At 44.2% G+C, this 21,404-nt stretch overlaps 1 protein-coding gene across 3 annotated transcripts in view; it reads left to right on the top strand.

Annotated features, from left to right (window-relative positions):
• The window catches only part of slit3 (slit homolog 3 (Drosophila)), a 181,783-nt gene that overhangs the window by 101,044 nt on the left and 59,335 nt on the right, over window positions 1–21,404 (top strand). For all 3 annotated transcript variants that reach the window (XM_088604744.1, XM_088604745.1, XM_088604746.1), the window contains 2 exons: window positions 6,076–6,147; window positions 16,052–16,123. In XM_088604744.1, the coding sequence (XP_088460870.1) occupies window positions 6,076–6,147; window positions 16,052–16,123 (144 nt within the window). The remainder of the gene's footprint in view (window positions 1–6,075; window positions 6,148–16,051; window positions 16,124–21,404) is intronic.

The raw sequence follows: 21,404 nt of genomic DNA on the forward strand, positions 1-21,404 counted from the left end.
ACGAGCTCTCTGGAAGTGGCTAACTGGGGGCTGCGTAAAAGCACACCCATGATCCTCAGCAGCTGTCAGGAGTTTGACGTGTTCACAGAGAGGGCTGTGTCTGAACTGTCAATATTAAATACTTTGTTACTGCCAAGTTTAAAGTGCATTTTTATGCTACCCTTCCAGCCTTGCACGTAGTGTTGCACATGAAAGCAATAGCTTTGCTTTTCAGTACTGGCCTGAGATGCTTTAGCTTCTGTGACTAGTGGAGCAAGTTACTGCACACCCCTGAGGGTGTTGAACAGAAACTTTACGACAAAACCTGAAAACTCCCAAGAAGCTGAAAACGTGTGAGGAATATTGTGTTTTGTGCACCAATCCAAAATAGCACATGTATGGTTTTTGGCCTCTTTGCCGGGCACAAACATTGTTCTAACCCCCATTCTCTTTTAATAATTCAATTTTCTGTTAATAAGAAGTAACCTGTATAATGCATTCCCAGCGTGAGGAAAAGGTTCTGACAATCTTATTTTCACAAGCCAGCCTCTTGCTGAAGAAACTGTTGTTGATAAAATAAAGAAGAATGTAAACCACAGCTCAGAAACTAAACAATTGAACCAAACTCGGAGGGAACATATTTCTTTATGCTTTAGCTTAATTAAAAGATACTTAGCTCTAGGAAGACAATTACAGCTGAGAGGATTTGAAGGGGAGTGAAATCCTCCGTCTGTCTTAAAGTCTCTGTTGCAATCTTGTTTCAGGACAGCATGACCATAATCTGTGAAGTCACCCAGCTGAATTAAAGTTTCAAGTGCACCAGAACTCTGAGAAGTTCCGAAAACCTGTACAGTGTCGCTATTTGGTGTCACTGTAGGTTTAGTTTTACTGTGTCTTCGTTTGGAAAGGACACTCATTGCAGAAGGGAAGGGTTTGTTCTTCAGAGGCTGTGGAGTTTGAAATTCAATTTAGTTGCGCAGAGAATAGAAGCTCAGTATCGCCCACAAGAAAAAAAAACTTTGACAAATAACTAAAAAAAAGGCTCAGACAGTCTGGGACTAGTATCAGCAGCTGAGGCATTACTCTTTATTGCAATGTGCTCTTGAGAAGTGAGATGGGAGAGAGAGAGACAGATGGCCATTTTGACTTAGCAAAGGAGACAACTTGTGAGAGGACAAAAAAAACCAGTAATGATTCTGAACGGTTTCCAAATTGCACATTATTAAATGCAGAGAAAATTCTGCTGTAGCTTAATGACATCTATTATACTGCACCGGTATGTTCTATTAAAAAAAGCCTTTCCTTTTAACTCCTATACACCAGAGAAAGAAAGAATAAAGGAAAATGTCCTTCTTCAGCCCTGATATCCTGTTAGGAAATGAGAACTGTTGCAAGCGAGAGGAGGTCATTTGGTCTATCTCCCTCACTCTTTAGCTAATTGATCTCAGGATCTCGTCCAGTCGTTTCTTAAAAGTACGTCTGCGCAGCTTGTTCCATACTCCCGCAGCCCTTTGGGTAAAGAAGTAAATACGTACCCCTTGTGTGTCCTCTGGTTTATGTTCCACCTATTCCAAAGAAGTCCACTGGGCTGACCTTCCCAGTGCCTTTGATGAAAGACTTGAATCAGGTCCCCTCGTAGCCTCATCTGTGCGAGAGTGAAAGAGTTCAGTTCTTTCAGCCTGTCAGCGCAGGAGATCGAATGGGGAAGTGTTAGGCCAAACTGGGGTCTGTACAGGGGTCTCGATCTTCTGCCAAAGCCTAACGATGAAGCAGGCAACGCCAGTGTGTGTCTAATGGCTGTAGTAGTAAGTGTCCTATCTCAGCCCCCAGCAAGCAGCGATGCAGCCTCAGGTCTGGCGTGTAGGACATTTCTCGTAACGAAAATAGATTCCGGGAGCAGGGCCATTTTGTTTCTTGCTAGGTAACTTGTTAGGTAACCTTCACCTCTTTCCACCTCTCCTGAATGATCATGATCCATGTAGCAGATCGGTTACTTCAGGACGGTCTGGGAGAAGTGTAACCGATTTAGGAGGTTTTAAAACTAGAGGGAAAGCCTTTAATGGGTTTAAAGTTTGATGTATTTGGTTTTATATGGATATTCTTTGTAACTAGTATGCTATTATAATTAGCTTTTATTAGGCCTAAAGTTAGTATCAGTGATTTTCCATGGGTCAATACAGGAATAAATCCCCAGTAATTAGAAGCTGTATCAGATTTAGTTGTTGGCATGGTTAAGTGGGTGTTACCACTGCCAGATTACAGCTCTTGGGTTCTGGGTTAAACTCCAGACCGGGAACGCGTCTGTGTGGAGTCTGCATGTTCTCAATGGTTGCTGGGGTTTCCTCAGACTGCTGTAGTTTCCTGCCCCCTTCCTGCTGACTGGGTTAATTAGTGTGTGTACTGTACATTGACGGAATGTGTCCTCTCCAGGCGTATTCCCACCCTCAGCCCAGCTCTTCGGCGGTTAAATCCAAGGTGCCGCTGCCCTCTCCCGGAATAAATGATATTCCGATCGGGGATGGATTCATTATCGTGTTCCATCAGTACAATGTTCAAATGCGGAGGTACCCTTTCTCACACGGCGCAGCCAGTCCAGAATTGCCTGATAACCACACAGGAAAGGACACAAACGAGAGGCCATTCGGCCCCTCTGGCCCGTGTGGGAGTTAACTGATCCAAGGACCTCATCCAGCAGGCTTAGAGAGGCATTTCTGTTCTGGTTTCGAAAAGCACCTCCACATAGCCTCCACCTGCATCCCCTGGTTCACGCTTCTCGGTTTATCCCACTACTTTAGGTTTATCCCTTCCTTGCAGGATATTGAATCAGGTTCCCCTCCATAGCTATCTGTTGGGGACTGAAAGGGTTCAATTCCTCGGCCCATCGGCGGAGGACATTCTCTTAACTCCCCGAATGTGTCTGGTTACTCTTCTCTGGATTGATTCCAGTGCAGCAATATCTTTTTCATGACCAAGAGTGTATACACAATTTCTGAATGAGTCCCAAAGAGAGCTCTACGTAGTGCATTAACATAACAGCCCCTGATTTGCATTCTACACTTTTGACTATTTAGCTCTAACAAGACAAAAACATTGCTTTTTTTGGTCCTGTCGTTAAGGAGCTGTGCCTGCAAGCCTGGCTTCCTCGTGTGGCTGGGGCTTCAGATCAGGGGTATGTTCCTCATCTCCTAGCACCAGCATGCTCTGCTCTGCAGCCAGCTTGTCTGGACAAGGGAGTCTTTAATGGAATCAATAGGGTGAAGTCTTGGGAGATTTATGGCAGCCATCCTGCGAGTCAGGGAGAGGAGAGCAAAAAGGAAAATCAAATTAATTAAATTTACAAGCAGATTGTCACTGGAGAGAGACTGATTCACTCCCTCATTTTTCAGGGTAGCTTTTATCTCAGAACTGGGCAGCCTGAGCATGTTGGAGGGTGGGGGAGGGGGGTCAGTCCGTGTCTGTGTATTAATCACCACGCTGCTAGCTCTTCAACAGGTCGAACAAATATGGGATTTTTATTCCACCTTATGTTTTTTTAGGATCGGATTTGTTTCTGTGCAAGAATCATACAGCCTGTCCTGCTTCTGTGTTTTTTTCTGTGTGTGGTTCCCCCCCCTTTTCGAAAATAGAGCCTCTTAGCTCTTCTCGAAAGCAAGGCTGTATGAAGCAGCCCTGGGTAACAGACCGGACACGTTGGGACCGAATCATTCATGTCTGGTTTATTTTCCAAGTCAGATGTTTTAGTTTGTTTTAGTTTTCTGTTAGGCGCAGTAGATGCGGAGGAGAAATTGCTTCACAAATATTCTCACATTTGGTCCACAGCCTGCTGTGAGCAAGATAATTCACTTCGAATTGTTTTTGATGTTAGGGGGGATTCATTACCGTCGCTGCTATCATGAACTCCATTTCCTTCACTCGTGTTTTCCTACACTGGCTTGTCACTGAAGGACACCTGAGTGGGAAGAGACGATGATGTTAATGACTCTTATTATTCAGCTCAGCTCCTTCTGTTTTGTCTGAACTGGGGAGGGGGGAGGAGGTGGCAGAAGAAAAAAATAAAATGAAATTGACAAAGCAAACAAAACAATAAAATATTTATTGCATCTTGCAGCTCAATAAAACCCATTTTTCCTCTGCAGTTCATACAAGACATATGGGGGCCTCCGATCTCCAGTAAGCAAAAAAAAATTAAAAGCCACACACACAAAAAAAAAGAAGCAAATAAAGAAAGTGGAATGTTCTTTTTTAAACAGAAAGAAATCTGCTTTACATTTGTGGAAGCAAAGAGGAGCTGTCTGTACCAAAAACAAACACGTAATATATATACGAAGAGGTATATTTATGTATATATTCCGCCCAGCAGTGTGGAGTAGCGGTTCAGATGTGGACTCCTGAAGGGAGTTGGGATAGGCCACGCTGGTTTTCATTCCATCTCCACTCCTAAAGACCTAAATCAGCTCGTCACTGGCTTAGCGTGACCTGGGTGACGAATTCACCCAGCTGTTCAGGTGCTGTGTTTGGGAAATATTGTTATTTTGTGGCACACATGGAATTGCAATATGCAGTACTGACACTCTTATTATTGTATATTATAGTATTATGGTATAATGATATAAAAGCTGTAAGTATTGGATATTAGAAACACTAGTATAAGTGTTGAAATATTGTTCTGTTATCTCAATTGATTTGTCAGTAGTACAGTACATATCCTAAGTTAAAATACATACAGCCAATAGGTCTGCACCGAAGGATTAGGTTGGTACGGTACATGATGGTACACGCTGTTTAAAATTAGTTAACTGTTTAGAACCTGAGAATAAATCAAGGAATAACCTTGTTTCAGGTACAGTGAAGGCAACATTTGTACCTGAAAGAAAGGTATTAGGCACCTCTGTGTTTGTGTATTGAACTCCAGTTGTCTGAGATATGACGTGATGCACAGCATTTCTGCCCGTTTTAAGTTTGATAGATTTGCAGCGTGATAAACACGCTAAAATATAGGATCTACTTAAGGCCAGGATGTACCATAAAATAAGAAAAGTGGGAAAAAAAGAATCCAGATTTTTACTGTGTATAAATTCCAAACCTATTCATATTTTCTCCCTTGATTCCCTCCCAAAAAGGCACCCTGTATTTTTTGAAGAGAAACAGGATCTTAATCAATGTCATTTTATAATCGCTCTGAGAGGAAATCGTTACCAATATTACGGCCAATCCATAGTGACAGTAGCTTCAACAGAGCTTTACTGTTTGGACTCCTGCCTGTTACTTTCGCACCCACGTTCGCTGCAGCAAGGTCAGAGGTTAACCCAATCAGTGTTCCTCTCTGTAGCATGTTAGTGGCATGACTGGGAGAGATACCGCGGTTACCGTACAGGCATTCCACATCCCATTTGTTTTCCTCTTCTCCTAATTGCATTCCGGCTTTCAAAATTACGTTTGCCGGCGAGGATCCACAAACAAACAAGTTTAATAAAGTTAAGCAAAACCCATCGCGACATGTCAGAAATAATTCTGCTCATATTAGAAAGGTAAGAAAGAGCAGTGATATTGTAAGCCAGCAATGCACAGAGCTCTGCCTCTTTCTGCAAGCTTAGCATATAGGCCCTTTTTTTTGCAGAGGGTTGGAGAAAAAAATGTTATTGTTTCAGCGTTTAAAAGGATAGTTCTACAGATCTGCCTGAGCAAATTAAATGACAGAGATCTTCCATTTTTCTCTTCTGTCTATAAAGACGTTTTATTTAATGCAACTTATAATGCTACGTATATAATATGATGTTGATTTTCTCTAGGAGCATGATGTAGCCTTGTGTATTATGCAAGGCCTGAAGTATATGGTCAGGGACACTGTGCAACACATCCGTGTCTTATTCTCAAAAACTTTCTCAAACCTTTGTAAGTTTTTTTGGACTCGCACGATAATGTTCTCAAATAATTAAAGAGTTCAGATCATACCTGTCCTGAGGTTGGTGAAGATCTCCGTGATTTAGCCAAGTGCTCAGGGGGAACCAATGCGTGGTATGGTATAGTGGACCAGGTGAAGTCCGTACGAGTTCTTGTTCGCTAACAGCTCGTCTCTTTCTTTTCTGTGTTCAACAGGGACCTGAGCGAAAACCAGATCCAAGCTGTTCCCCGCAAAGCCTTCCGAGGAATCACCAACGTCAAGAACTTGTGAGTGTGGCAGCAGACGGCAGCGTGCCGCCTCGCGGAGCTGGGATAGCAGCCCAGTCTTTCTGTAGGGAGTGTAGTGGTTACAGCCGAGCGAGAGCTTCCACACAGCTCTGTGTTCCTAGGCCAAGAGAACGCATCACCCCCTTCCCACCAAACTGTGCGATGAGTTTTCTTAGCAGTTAAATGTCTTGAAAACAAAGGCGCTTGTTATTGATTTTAGGAAAAGTCCAACTCCACTGCAACCTACAGTAGTCACTGTAGTCAACTGTAGACTTTGACCAGACAGTGACTACAAATACTTGGGACAAAAAACTGAGATGGGATGGATGTTGTGACACCATTTATAAAAAAATGCTGACAGAGACTATTTTATTTTCTTAGGAAACTCAGCTATTTCAAGGTAGAACACTTTTCATTTATTGAAAGGGTGTTGGCATACTGTCTCACTTGTTGGTTTGGTAACATTGGTACCGCTAATCGTAATGGGTTGGGAAAATTAGCAAAAATAAGTAGCAAAAGAATTAGGGCAAATCAAACCAACTTAAATATCCTTTACAAACAAAAGGTTGTAAAAAAGCCCACAATCATTATGGACTGTGTGTCACACTCCCTCCGTTGGGAATTTACACTTCTCCCATCTGGGAGACGCCTCTGTGCCCCCAGGTGTAACACTAACAGACTCAGGAATCTTTCATCCCCCTGCAATATTGCTCTCAAACCATGTTAAGTAACTGTCTTATCTCCTGTAACACTATTGCATAGTCGTCTTTGTTGGTAATGTTTATCTTCCTGTTTTTATTGTAGTATTGGACTGTGCCATAAAACAAATTTCCCCCAGAGGATAATAAAACTTGAATTGAAAATAAAAATGACCCACAGCTTGGGGAGAAATGTTAACTGAGTGTTTAACCCTTCACTAAACAGATACTGTTAAATTCTTACTGTCCTAAAGACAGCATGACTGTATGGCGGTTTTTAATTCAACCTAAAATGGTATCTGACATACAATAGGATTGTTTCCTCCGTTAATGAATCAATATCATCAATTTAGCCTAGACTGTTATGGTTATTCCTTTTGGTTTCGGAGGAATTTTAAAAGTGGGAAATTACGTGGAGCCATTTGGTAGCTTCAAGCTGTGTACGTACAGTACTGTATGTTTATGTTTAAGTCGATGTCGTTTGATCAGAGGGCCTTAGTTGTTACCATAGCGTCAGTGGATGTCCTGTCATTGTGTTGATTGTGTTGCTGTGTCTGCTACATGTTTGGGACTGAACACTGAGGAGCAAGGAAGCCTGTAGTTTCTTCTTGAGAGCTGGAAGGCGCAGGGTAGTAATTAGTGCAGAGTTAGTGTCTTGTGGTTGGAGCAAAATGACGCTGACGAAAACCTTCCAGCCCTCAGCGGAGAGGAAACTGTGAATCTCCTGTGGTGTGGTTTTTCGGCGGTACACTATATTTATTTTTGAAAAAAACAAAGGGAGGCTACTGCACATTCTGAAAGGAGACCCCCATCACCTAGTAGAGCTCTACACGTTGTAGACTACTATACATCAAGCAGCAATCAGGCTGTTCTGCATCCATGTCATTCTGAAGAGATGTGTGCAGCATCAAGGGTATGCCACACAGGGTAGGCAAATATTTATGACCCTGACTGGCTCGTGGGCCTCCCCTAATTGCTTATTATTAATTTCATAAGACCATGCCTTCTTTGGCATTTCACTAATTCCAAAGACTATATCTCCCGCGGAGGAGGGTATGACAAAGGACTTTTCATGTCTTCATCACAGGTCCTCTCGTGAGGTCTTTCTGGGGTTTTCGTTATCACTCATTGTTCATTATCGAGGTCTGCATTCACCGTCACCCAGAAAACACAGAAAAAACAAAAGGGCAGCATTTATTTGGCATTTCCATTTTCACGATTGCTCTTATGACTAGTGTTACTATATTTTCAGTTGAGTATTGGAGGCAGAGCTTCAGAGTTCAGTGTTTGTTGTGTATTCTCTATTGTTGTGGAACCACAATGTTTCCTCGTTGCCGTGTTTATCTGCTGGTTGTTCTGCCATGTTGTGTCGAGTTACAGACCCAGACTCAGCTGTGTTTCCAGTGGATTCTTGCCTGCCCATCAGGAGGCACTGGGGAGGAGTTAGTAGCGGTTATTGTAGAGCTGTAGACTATTAGTGTAGCAGTTAATCTATGTCCTTTGTGCTTGTGTAATCATAATTGTAACCTTATCTGTGCGCTGTATCACAGCTTGGTTTGCACTTGTTTATATTGAAGTATGTTTTTAAAACTGTTAGCGGTGAGTTTCACGTAAAACTAGTTTGCCAACCTTTTGTCGAATGTTTTGTCTACTTTTGTAAAGGTTTTTGCTCGCAGCGGAGTGGTAAGTGTAGTAAGTGAGCACAGCTGTTTTAACTCTGGTTTATTTTTAATGACTTCTGTGACCGCCTGCTTGACTTACTGCAAGGTGTTCCGTCACAGATGGACGTCTGAATATGACTGCAGTGGAACAGTCACCTTGCATGTGTGCTGAAGGGTTGCAAAACTAGGACAGGGAGGTCACCTATACTTCTCCTCTTAATAATAGTAATAGCAATATAGGTAGATTGCTAAAGTTGGGATTACAGTGCCCATCTGATGCCAGATTGGATTTGGAATCTGCTTCATATGCACTCGTCAGGATACGGCTTTACCACGCTGATGAGCTCTGATAAGGGCCAAAAACCTGTCTGTGGTTTCCAGCCCTGGCTTAATATACACAAGACAGAATCAGAAGTCTTTTTAGATGGTTGTGCTTTGTAGCGCTCGGCATTGGACATGGGTAAATAGATGTGCTGTAATGTTTCTTCTGGGCCATTAGCACAAAATCCTCCCGCTCGTAAAAACTGAAATGGTTCCAACCGTAGGAAGCCTTTTTTCCACCCCTTTGTGTAATAAACTTTCTGGATTGCCTAAAACCACCAGAATCACATTTCAGTAATATGGCCACGTCACGACAGCATTCGGGCGCAAGCTGCTTGATTATTTATTGGAATTAATGAGAGACTTGTTGATGAATTGATGTTAAATGGTTCATTAGCTCTCTTTGTAGTTAGGAATCAAGCATGGCAGGCCTTGTGTAAATCAGTTACATTCCTCCCAATCTTTGTGGTAACTTATCTGGCGTCATGACAGACAATTGTTTTATTTAGAGACTCCTCTAGCCCTGGCTACAGTTTTTTTTTACCCGGACAAGATATTTAAGGTTCTGCTTAAATCAGAAGGGTCACACTGTCGGTGGTGGTGCTGTCATTTCCTAACACGTCAGAGGCTGAAATTCTACGCCTGTTGTACCTGATTGAATGTTGGATGGGACAGATATTCTGATGTCAACTGAGAATGACAAACACGAAAAAACATGATACATAAAATGGTTGGAACTTTTCTTCTTATTTAGCGTTATACAATTAGAGAATGGCTCACGAACAATATTTTAATATTATTCATCCTGAGGTGTCCATTCCTGCTTTCATTTCTTTCAAAGGAACTACTTTGTAAAGTTCAATCAGTGTTAAGAGAACAGGGTCTTACTGTTGGACTACAACCTCACACAAACTCTTCTTCTTCTAAAAAAAAAAAAAAAGAAGAAAACTATTCTGGAATTGAGGAGTGTGTGGCATGGAACAGGGCAGGGGCATAGTGACATTTGTAAACGAGTCCGGCTTCAGTGCCTGTGCTGGGGAGATGCTGTCATATGAAAGACGAGACACCCATCCCGGTCTTAAGACTATCAGTCAGGATTGTGTCATTCTCAAACCAGCCTGTCTGACCCCAGAGAGATGATCCCCTGACTGTTTGCATCTCCTCATTCATTCCGATAGGGCAATGTGTCTCCTCTGGGCTCTGAGTTAACAGCACTTTCTGTTGAAAGGCAAACAGGCCCTGTTAAAGAGCTGTTTTTTTTTGTCTGTGCTGTAAAAGGTTTCTGAAACAAATGCCCATCACCATCTTGATACACTGACTGAATGAGAAACAGAAAGCCTGTTTTATCAGCCAGTAGTCGTTAGGTCCTTTCTCAATCGTCGGTCATTAGACGTTAGATAAACACAATCAAAAACGTCTCCCTGTCAAAACGCCTAACAACGTCTACAGTTTTCCTTTTGAAACAAATCAAAAAGACATTTTAGAGAGAACACAGGTGGTACTCTACTTTTTTTGAGTGGGAATTCAGCTCCTCATCATGCTGACAGAAACCCTGCAGGGTGAAATCCCTACAGAACCCAGCCATATGAAAATGAGCACCCCTCTGGACACCCATGGAATTGCCAATTTTCAGACGATATTCCCAGGACCGTGGTCTGACAATCGTCCGCCTTCGTGAGCATGACTTCCTGGGCTGTGCTCGCTGTTGTGTCACATCAGTTTGTTTAGCCAGGGTCCTGGCTCTGTTTAACTACAGAAAGAAGAATGGGTTTCCTTTGCGTGTTTGTGAAAAATCATCTACAAGACATTGCAGAATTGACTGTAGACACCTTCCCAAATGTTGCTTTGGGTCCTAAAAGCAGGAAGGTGGTGCGTGAACAGATTCATGTTATTTCGCGCTGTAAGAGTGACCACAGAAACAAACAAAGCCACACGCGGCTGGGCTGTGCGCTGTCTTACCACCGCCGCAGCGGACGGCCCTTCAAAACTGATTCCTGGGACCAAGGAACGAGGCCGCGGGGAGACGGAGAAGCTGTTCTCCACCCCCTCCCCCCCAGCCCAATTAGAATAAGGGACCCTCCATCAGAGCCCTGTGACACTGGCTTTAATTACTCCTCACAAATGGCACCACACTCCCCACTGGGCCGGGGTTAACATCACAGCCCTGACAGAGCTATGGCCCGGGAGCTTATTGATTTTGTCATTTGCTTCATTAGGCTTAATGTCCACCCCCCTCCCCCCCCACCAAGAGAAAGGCAGCAAACCTGCTGCTCCTTCCCCCCAAAGAGGAGGGGTTGGGAAGCCACACTCCGCACCCTGCTCCCCCCAGTAAATTCCTGCACTGCATAGGGAAGCTCCGGGAGTCAGATTTGTCCCCCCAGGAGGACGATTATTGAGTGTCTGGTTAGAGTGGGGTTTGTCGAACCCTGCCTGGCTGAGGGCCGGCCCACCGGACAGCCGCACAGGTGGGCATGGGGAGGAGGAGGGGTGGTGTGAGAGTTAGGTCTGATACAGGATATACAGCTCTGAGAAACGGCTGGGCGATTCACGAGGATTTGGAACAGCCGGAGTGAAACCCGCTTGGTTGTCCTCCTCCCTCCCCCCCATCACTACAGTTGAGTCCTGTGTTTAAATATGCAGAATATTCCTAGGGTTGGGGTCCAGCATCCCAAAACACAGGTTTTAAACCCCAGCACCAGTTCAGTAAACAACATACGAAAACGCACACTGTCAGGGTATCGCTGAACTCCAGCGTGCAGCCATCATTAACGAAGGAGACGTCAAATCAATATTCTTTCATCTTATTACATTACGAAGGTCAGTACTTCACTTATCATTAAATATTTGTTTCCTTCTAGGTATAGTACAGTTTACCCGAAAAGTGTGATTATGTACCCATTGCTGATAGTATTGGACTGTTATGCTTGGTATGTTTCTTTTAGGAGACTCTACATAGCAGTTAGTACACTAACTAAAGGGCCATCCTAAATGAGTCTTCAAAGATTCTTCATTTTTTAAATTTTCGTTCCATGCCTTAATGACTGTACATGTAGAGTCATTTACTATGTGCTGTGCCGAATGAAATTGCAGTAAATTGCATGCATTCTTAAAAAGAAATGTAAAGCTATACAGCCACACTGTTTTGTAGATAGGTTACTGGATTAATAGGTAAGGACCTGAAGTTTTGTTATGGTGGAGGTCCTTCACGAAAAAATGTAGGTTGCTTGTTAAAAAAAACTCTTATAACAGATCTTTGTGTTCCTCTTCACTTCTTTTGTGATTTCGATACAACAGGTGCACCACCGGTGTGAAATATGAACATTTGTTCCTGCATGTCCGTGTCAGGGCAGATTGAAGAGGTCTGTCTGTGCAGCACTGCTCTCTGTCTCCTGCTACCTGCCGAGTATGTCTGCTCTGTCCATCTTCTTGACTTCTTGTTGCTGCTGTACCTGTCTGGCAGGTACACAGGGGACTTCATTGTCTTGCCATTCTGAAAATCAAGGAATCTGTTTCAGGAATAGCGTGTCTGCTCAAGAGATCCCCAGCTTGTGAAAAGAGCTTTTCAGAAGACTGTAGTAGGGCTCAAGGGCTACGCTCCAGTGGCATCTGTGGGACCATCAGCACCTTCAGACCTCTGCATGAGGGTCACATCACATTTAATCAAAACACTTTAGAACAATTGCATTCGTTACAATTAATCAATTAGGCCTTTATCAAGCAAATTAACCCTCTCCCTGAGGTATTCCGCTATTAGTGGTTACTTGGTGGAGACACGAAGCCTGCTGGACTGTACCTCACAAGCACCACATTAGGGCAGCTCTGACCTACTGTAAGTAATTAATTTGCATTTTTGTCGATATCCAAAGTGTTATGACAATCACAGCAGCTGTGGCAGCTGTACATTGTTAGTCCCTGTGATAGATGGTCTTTTTTTGCTTAATAGCTGTCAGTTCAAAGAAGCTGGAGCTGAGCATGTTCCCAAAGCGTGTCGCTCGAATGCCAGACCTGTAATAAAGGAAACGGGCCCGTAGCTTGGTGACGTGCTCAGGGGCATCAATCAGACTCCTGCCTTTCAGCCCGAGTCTTCCTCCTCGTCATGATCCCCGTGTGAGAAAGCTACTGTGCATTTCTCCGGGGGCTCGTAAAGCCGTCTGCTCCACAGCTCCCTATCCTCGCTCGGGCTGCAGCTTGTGTAAATCATCGCGCATCGGCGAGAGGTGCCGTCACTTTGTGCTTTACGAGCGCGTTGCTTGAGAAACACAGGTTGCCGCAGATGGCTTTTACAGCTTTTACTAATTCCACACTCCGTGCGTTTAGTGGCTCCTGTTATAAGCTAGACCAGTTAAGAGCGATTCTGGCACAGGTGCACCGTAGCTCTGCACCCGCTCTCCTCAAAGGTCGGGGTGGTAAATCATGGCGTGAGAGCTGTGAGCTGTAGGGACAGCGAGGTGAGGGAACAGGCTTCGAGAAACAGCACACATGCAGGAAAAGTACAGGGTGTGTGGGGGGTAAAACTGCACCATTACCATGCAAATCCAGCAGGGTCAGTGCAGTATCGGGATAATAATGAAAAAGCTCACCATCCCGTGAGGTCTGGTTCCCTTGACCTTATCAGCGGGTAGGAGGGGTGGGTGTGGGCGTGAGGGTAATTGACACAATTATTCCTTTAAAATTCAAATCGATACCTATTGATTTGGAAGCGAAACAGAAACATAAATCAGAATATTTCCCCTGGTTTTAATTTCCTTTGTCTCTCCCCTGTGTCTGACTGTCATGTCCTTCAGAAACCCACTGAGGGAGCCAGATAAGATCTCGGAGATTTTAATCCCCAAAGTGGTTGTAAAAAAGGCTCTTGCTGCTTGCGATGCACTCTTGCAAATAACAGTGGAGTGCTCTGCGTCTGTAGGGCCTGTTCTGGATAGTCTCTTTGTTTCTCATTCTGTCTCTAATAGTTTTGCAGATGGGAGGCTGACAATGCAGGAGCATCATACTGCCAAAGGCGGTCAATGTGGGGATGATTAAAGGCATATATAATTACATTAGGAGAAATTTAATTAGAGGATTTTCATAGTCTGCCCCCTCTCACACACAGCCCCTCCCCACCGTCATCCTCATTCATCTTCACACGGAAAAAGGAACAAGTGTGCTGCAGGAAGACTCATCTACACGCGCTTCAGCGGCACCAAGCCAACTTCAGCCAAAGCCGTATGTTCAGTGGGAGCGCGTTCCCTCTGGCTCAGAACGGCAGGGAGCTGCAGGCTCGGCTGCTCCCAGGGAGCCACAGGCTCATGCTCCGCTCTTGCTCAGAAACCTCCCGCGAAGCCAGAGGCGCGCGGGCGCTGGGAGCATGGACCTGGCACAGCAGGCCCCTTGAGTGTGTGCCCTCGCCCCGCCCAGCCCCTCCCAGTATGACTGTCATGGAAGGGAGGTAAAACACCTGGCCGTGGAGTTTCTCCCCGAATGTGAAACATCCGCCAGACAAGCACACAGGCCTGCTGTGCTAATATTGAGCCCTGAAAGTGAGATCATTGGACTTACAGTATTTCTTATGTTAAAAAAAACAGTACATTACTTAAACAGCTCCCCACTCCATAGGAAATTACTGCTCAGGCATACATCTCTTTCATCGCGCCTACCACGCAAACTGAGCAAAAATTCGCACTTCTTCCATCAGACACAGCAAAGTATCAAAGACAGGTGATCGATAGCTGTCTCAAGAAGGGCTTGTGCTCTCAGGAGTGAAACGCCACAAGTAAAGTGCACTCAGTCCTCATTTCTTGCAGCACATACAGAGTCAGCTATGCACAGAGTGATACATAACTCAAGAAATGCTGTTAATTAGGTGTTTTTCAAGTAAGCATTAGATGCTTTGTCCTAAAGGCTTTGTGTCTGCAAGTACAAAACATGTTGCGTCATTGGCCCTCAGAATAAAGAGATGACCCACGTTTGAATGAAGGGACAGTCACTGTTGTACTCAGAAACAAAACAAAGCCCTTCAGCTGAGAATGTAGTGGACTTGTTTTTCTTTATCCAAGAAAGCCGAGACCCTCCCTTGTCTCTTCCAGTTCTCTTAAGATTGAGCAAATTCTGGGTTTCAAAGTACGGACGTGCTTTAAACCTCAAACCAGAAGTGAGCCTGTGCTTATTTCTTCCAGATCGGTTGTGGAAAGTAAGGGGGTTTATAGAACCTGTGGATCAGTTCGCTCTAGATGATACTGGGCACGTCCAGAAGGTTTTGTCTCTCTTGAAGGTTTCTCTCTTATTCACGCAGAGATTTATTGTTAAGTTCAGCTCCTGAACTAGGAATTACCCCAGCTTCTGGGGCAACAGAAAATGATGCTGCCACCCTTCTTCGACAATATAAGCTGAGGCACACTTACAGTAGTGAGTTTTATCACAGCAGAGCATTAAGTTTTGAAAACCCTGTGTGTAGCAGTGATGTGTCATCCCTGTCTGACAAGGCAGCCTGTTGTCAGAAAATGTTCTGTTTTTGGCTGTTCTGAAAAGGTCTACAGCTGTCGGTTGGCCTCTCTGGGGGGATGCACTTATCCTGGCTGGTTTCTCTCTCGCCAGAAGCAAGGCACCAAAATCCAGTTTCCGTAAAGGGCACCAAGTCGCAGAGCCCTCAGTATAAACGAATTAGCCGACCGTCCAAATGCTCTGCTTTTCTTTTTTTGTCTCGTCCGATGCGCGTTTCCTTTTCTTCTGGGGAGGGGGGTTGTAGGGGACACGTAGGTCTGCAGAGTAAAGTAAAAGGGAGAGAAGGAAACACGGGCACTTTGAGTCTGAGAGGGCAGCTCGGTGACCTCCAGTGATTTACAGGCCCTCTTCTTTAATGAAATTGTTTCAGTGACAGAGCCCAGTAAAAGCTCGTAATGGATTGGGTGCTCTAATGTAATGAAATTACTCCCTTTCTGCCTTTAAAAAAAAAACACGAAGGAGAGAGAGAGAAAGGGAGAGAAAATGCAATTAATATTTACAGAGAGCTGACAGCCAGGGCGGGCTGTGCACTAGCCAGCCTCCTGTTCGCTTCTCCCTCTCTCCCTCCCTCTCTCCTGCTCCCTCTCTCTCTCTTCCTCACACGGACCGGGAGCAGAGGAAGGCCGCACAGTGCCAGCCGGGATCTCCCCTGGCCGCGGTCGGCAGCCTGCGACGCGCCGTCCCCCTGCCACCGCCCCCCGGTCGCTGCCGGCCCCAGCGCTGACTCCTGTCTCTCCTCCACAGGCAGCTGGACAGCAACCACATCAGCTGCATCGAAGATGGAGCCTTCCGAGCCCTGCGGGACCTGGAGATCCTGTGAGTGGAACCCCTCCAGGGGGCTTGCTCTGAGTTACTGCGCTTTCTGTTGGCTTGAATCCCTCTTTCTCACCTTCTTTGTTGGTTTTTCCGTAATTTCGGTTTTTATTTTCCCTCCTTGGAAAAAAAAAACTGACACTAGAACAAAGGAGAGCGCACCTTTCCGGACAGAGTTTTAGGCGCTTCGTGTCGCGTCACTGTTTTTTGCTCCATGATGTGGGTTCTCTTCAGACTGTAATCGCTGCCTTTTCTAGTGTCACTGTTTTTTTTTTTTAAAAAAAAGGATACGAGATCTTAAGATTTGACCCTGTTGCTGTTTGTCGTTGCCACAATCATTATTCTTAGTTGAAAGTAGAGTAGGCTGTTTTGCAAGTTCCTTTCTCCTTCTGCTTTTGGGCGTGAGAGCACTGTAGTATCATTTTTAAACTTGCCTCAATTGGATGCGAGCCTCACTCTGCAGTGGCTGTGAGCCCCAGCAGGCTAGAGAGCAGAGCACAGCTCTTCAGGGTGGGATAGTGTGGTCCTTGTGCAGGTTTTCCGTTCCCTTTTCTTCCATCATTGCCTGTCAGCAGTACACTTGCAGAGTACGTGCATCTGTCGCAGGACCGTGCTCCATCAAAGTGCAGGGAGTGCGGAAGGTCAGGGGGGATAGGAAACACGTTGGTGGAGCACGGAGTCCTGTTATATTTGATCACTCTGTTGCCCTGTTGGCAGAGAAACATGAGACGGTCTGAGGAGGCTGTTAAAGAGACAGCTGGTACGTTGAGACAGACGAACCTACACAGGACTGTGCTCTGATGCTGTAAACAGGTGGAGTCTGAGCTGAAACACACCAGATTCTCTGTCACCTTGCCTGCAATCTGCGTACTTACAGTATTACTCTGTAGTGCCATGACTTTGCCTTTGGGCATCTCGAAAGACGCCTGTGTGTTTTCTGAATGGCGAGCTCTGAGCACCTTTACTACGACAATAAAGGCATCTTGATTTGGAGTGCACAGAGTGTCCGATGACTCGGGCAGCTCTGCCTCATTAACCTGGCCTAACAAGTACTGTATAAGTGAGGAAACAAACAGAAAAGCACAGCAGTTTGTCCGGACAAAGCATGTAGTTTTCAGCAGTGGGTCTCTTAAAAAGATGTAAAAAAAATAAATAAATACATTTGAATTAAGAATGAGTTCTGAATTCCACAGCCTTTTGACTTCACGTGAATCTTAGCTTTTTAACGCCACACACTTAACTCCAGGTGACACCCAGTCACGTTAAATAAAATTCTAGCACTTAACAGTGTGTAAAGGCTTTGAGTTTTTGTCCTGGGGAAGTAGGTAGTGCTGTGATTTATGAAGAGGATCTATAATGTTTTCAGGATGTTGTCTTGTCACGCACAGTAATGTTAACCCACATGTAGAACTGCCTCTTACATATATGCCTACATGACTATATAGGAGAAGGGGACATTCACCACATCTGCTAGGTGAGTGCGTCCAATTTCTGTTAAATTGACTATTAAAGCACCATTCAGAGGGACAAGATAGAATAAGAAAGCAATCTGTGGGATGCATGAAAGAAAAAATGTTTTGCTTAATGGAGAAGAACGTGTACATGGAATGGTGTCATCATTGCTTTAACAATAGTGTCAACAAGGCAGCTTAGCGTTTACCCAGAGGTTCATAACACATGTGTTTTGTTTGCTGGAAGAGCAAAAAGGGTCATCTTTTTTTTACTTCTGTATTGTAAGCATTGAGAATGCTTCACAGACTTAGTGAAGAAAACTGCTTGCCAGACAGTGCGTTTTGCCATTCTTGTGATGGATTGTGATTGTACTTCGACATAATAGCACTAATGATTGGACTAATGGCTTTAAAGCTATCTGTGACTTATTCGTGTGTTTTGCATATATCACTTGAGCAAGAAAAAGTGCTGTTGCAAGCATACAAAATTGAAAAAGCCTAATTTAAAAATTAATTCTTTCATCTTGCTCAAATGGTATGAACTGGGCAGCAAAGCCTTGAGAAATAATGTTGAGTTATGTTCTTTATCCCCGGACCTCACCCTGGGCATAGTGCAGTTAGTCCAGAAGCTGAGAGACCTCTGGGTATTTTAGAAATGTTTTTTGTAGAGAGAAATATTGGCTTGGGTTGCGATAGTGTCCTCAGCTGGGTCTTTTCCTCACCTCGTCTCATTTATTTTTGACAAAGGTGCGAAGAAATTTCCACAGCCTTCAAGGTGACTCTCTCTGTGTGTTTCCTGATGTAAAGACCCAATATGAAGAATTCCCTCCCTAGACGGCAGCTGTCAATGTGTTTGGCACTCAGTAATTAGAAGGAACAGACTTCAGCATTTATTTTCTTTATCTTTGTCCTGTTGAAATCACTCTGTTCGAATGGCACAGTTTTGTTTGCATATGTTTGATATGCCTTTGCTCTTCTGTTTTACCCTAAGTCCTGGCTTCCTGCATTGCAGAGTTCAAAGGTGTATTATTCAGCTGTGAACAGCTAGGATTTCCGTAACTCAAATTTGTGAACACATTGGCTGAAAAACCTCAATTCCCAAATTTTTTTGTATATTACTTTTTTTACTTTAATCACCTGTGATTGTAGTAATCTTTGTTCATGCAGTATTTCAGACTATTAAAAAGTGTTGGCAGCTTATGGTTTGTAGCAACTTAAAACAGTGACCAAAGCAGACCAAAACAGAGATAATTCAATACACTACTATCATCTTCTCTAAGGATCTAATCTGAGGATCTATGTCAACTGTTAGACCCATAGAGCTCAGCAGCTGTCAGAGGAAAGTGCCCAGTTGGATGACAAAACAGCAAGAAGAGCACAGGAATGAGCACTCCAATCTCTGCATTACATTGAATAACATGACCTGCTTGCCAGTTATTCCATTATTCATGATGAAATCGAGGAAGAGAGCACAGGAGACAGTAAAGACACACTTCAATAAGGATATTCTCAAGCCAACTTCAAAGTTTGTTGGAAAGTGTCTGCAAATCAGCCTCCTCTCTTGTTCAGCTGTTATCAGCTGACCTCTCTTCCCCAGTGGGCTGTGCTGCTGGCGTCTGGCAAGAGTGAACGCTTTTTCCTGCAGGAGTAGGATTTTTGAGGTGGAGGGGGTAATGGGGGTTTCCCTTTGGTCTTAATCAAAGAGAATATCTTGATTGATCCTCTGGAAGTAGAAAACTTTCCCCCAGTACAGCTCTGAGTGTTTTCTGTAAAAAGGCAAGTGTCTACAGCAGGTTTTGTTCAGCTTTCATCTCAGGCAATCCCCTTTAATGGTGCATTTCAGGTGTGGTGACCCAGCTGTTCCCTTGCGCCCCCTAGTGTCCACACAGTGTGGAGAGAGATTTCTTACTACAGCTTCAGCTGCAGTCCTTTGCTTTAGGACTTTTTCTAGCCTTTCAGCCCAAAATCTAATTGAGTCTGTAGTTCCAAATGCAATGGTTCCTTATGTATCTTAAAAAAACTCTTAGAAATATTCCACTGACTTCAAACAGCTTTTTTGTCATTTCTTCACACTTTAAGAAGCTTATTTAAAATGAACCATGACCTTGAGCTGTTTATAAGTAAACTGTACGACAACAGTAGCATTTTAATCTGAGTTCTTAAGCAATGAATGTAAATGGATTTTACATTCATTCATAGAATCAAAATTAATAGATTCATAGATCAAATTCATAGATCAAATGGATCCAATTGGATCAGATGGATCTATGAACTGGCTTCATCACTCTGCTCTCCTCCCCACTGATAGCTGATGTGTGGGGAGTGTTCTGGCGCACTATGGCTGCCGTCGCATCATCCAGGTGGGGCTGCACACTGGTGGTGGTGGAGGGGATCCCCATTGCCTGTAAAGCTCTTTGAGTGGAGTGTCCAGAAAGGCGCTATATAAGTATAAGCAATTATTATTATTATTATTTGTTTGGAATGTAAGGGGACATTTTTCAGCGTTTTGTGTATCGTAGCTTGGGTCTTGGAGAAGATGGAGAAGAGAATATGAGTGAGTGGACAGTTCCTTAGGTGTAGTGAAGCCAATCTAGCCATTTTCTCATTTGTTTTCCAGTCAGTTTTTAGTGTTGATGAACAGGGAGCCATGCGTTTCACTTTTGTAAGTTTTAAATAGTTGGCATGCAGGAGGTAGCATTTTTCAACCTGACTATCTTGTTCGTAGTCCAATTTTACTAAGATAATACAAGAACAAACTGTGTGACCTCTGTGAGTGTTAACCTTCATGAACTGCCACAATATTACAGACTGGTTGTGTTTCATGGGCTTCTGCGCATAAAATATGTTACTCTCCCTCTTAAATGTCTCTCTTAGACTAGATGAAAAAGGTCTGTAATATGCGTTTGTTTCCATTTTGTGCCGAAACACACCGAAACACCTTTGTATTACAGCAGCGTTCAAGTCATGATTTATTTAAACCTACTGCTTTTTGCTACGTGCAAAATATTTACCACAGATCTTGGATCTCAATTCCATTTGGCTTTAAAAAAAAAACACGTAAAAGACTCCTTGGCTAATATCCACCGTATCCCCCAAAAGAGCCTGACCTCCCTAAAAGGCCCCTGTTGTCGTGGAGATCTGCATGAAGATCCTAATCTGTTTGTGCACAGTAGGTGCATGATGGCATATGTACTGTATAGGAACAAGTAAAGGTGTATTCCATGCTGAAGAGAGAAGAAAGGAAACGCAATGTTTCGGCAGTGGAGCCTTCTTCGGGTGTGAGAAAGACAGGGAAATCAGAAGAGATTATATAGCTTGGGAGAACAAAAGCCGGGAGTGCAGGGGAGGTGGGAGCATATATATACTGTATATATGTGTCTGTGCATGTCCCTGTTTGCTTCCACTGGATTTTCGGAAGTTGGAGCAAAGCTCTGAGAAACGGATGATCACCGGGTGAGGCTGAAGGAAGCTGCATTGCATTCCTGCAGCTCCTGTGCACTGACCTCCACTAATCAGGTATTCCATGCATTTTTAATTTCCGACACCAGCCTGCCTCCCCTGGGCCACATCAATCTCCGTCCCCCCTGCCTTGATTGAGAAGTTGCACTGAGGCGCGGGCTCGCCCGCCGGGAGACAGGCAGAGAGACACGGAAGAGGCTCTGGGCTAAAGGAACATGGAGGCTTAACTTCGTTAAGCTGAAGTAGCCAGTTTAGAAGCACAGGAAATTATCCTGCCACTTCACCATTGACCTCTGATACTGGAGTCATATTTGCACTGAGCATTTTGTGGCTCACAGAGAAGGAAGTTAACAACACAGCGATGGACAGAGAGT

This window comes from Lepisosteus platostomus, chromosome 13 (genome assembly GCF_059453375.1).
Source record: "Lepisosteus platostomus isolate fLepPlt1 chromosome 13, fLepPlt1.hap1, whole genome shotgun sequence".
In the NCBI taxonomy this organism is placed as follows: Eukaryota; Metazoa; Chordata; class Actinopteri; order Semionotiformes; family Lepisosteidae; genus Lepisosteus; species Lepisosteus platostomus.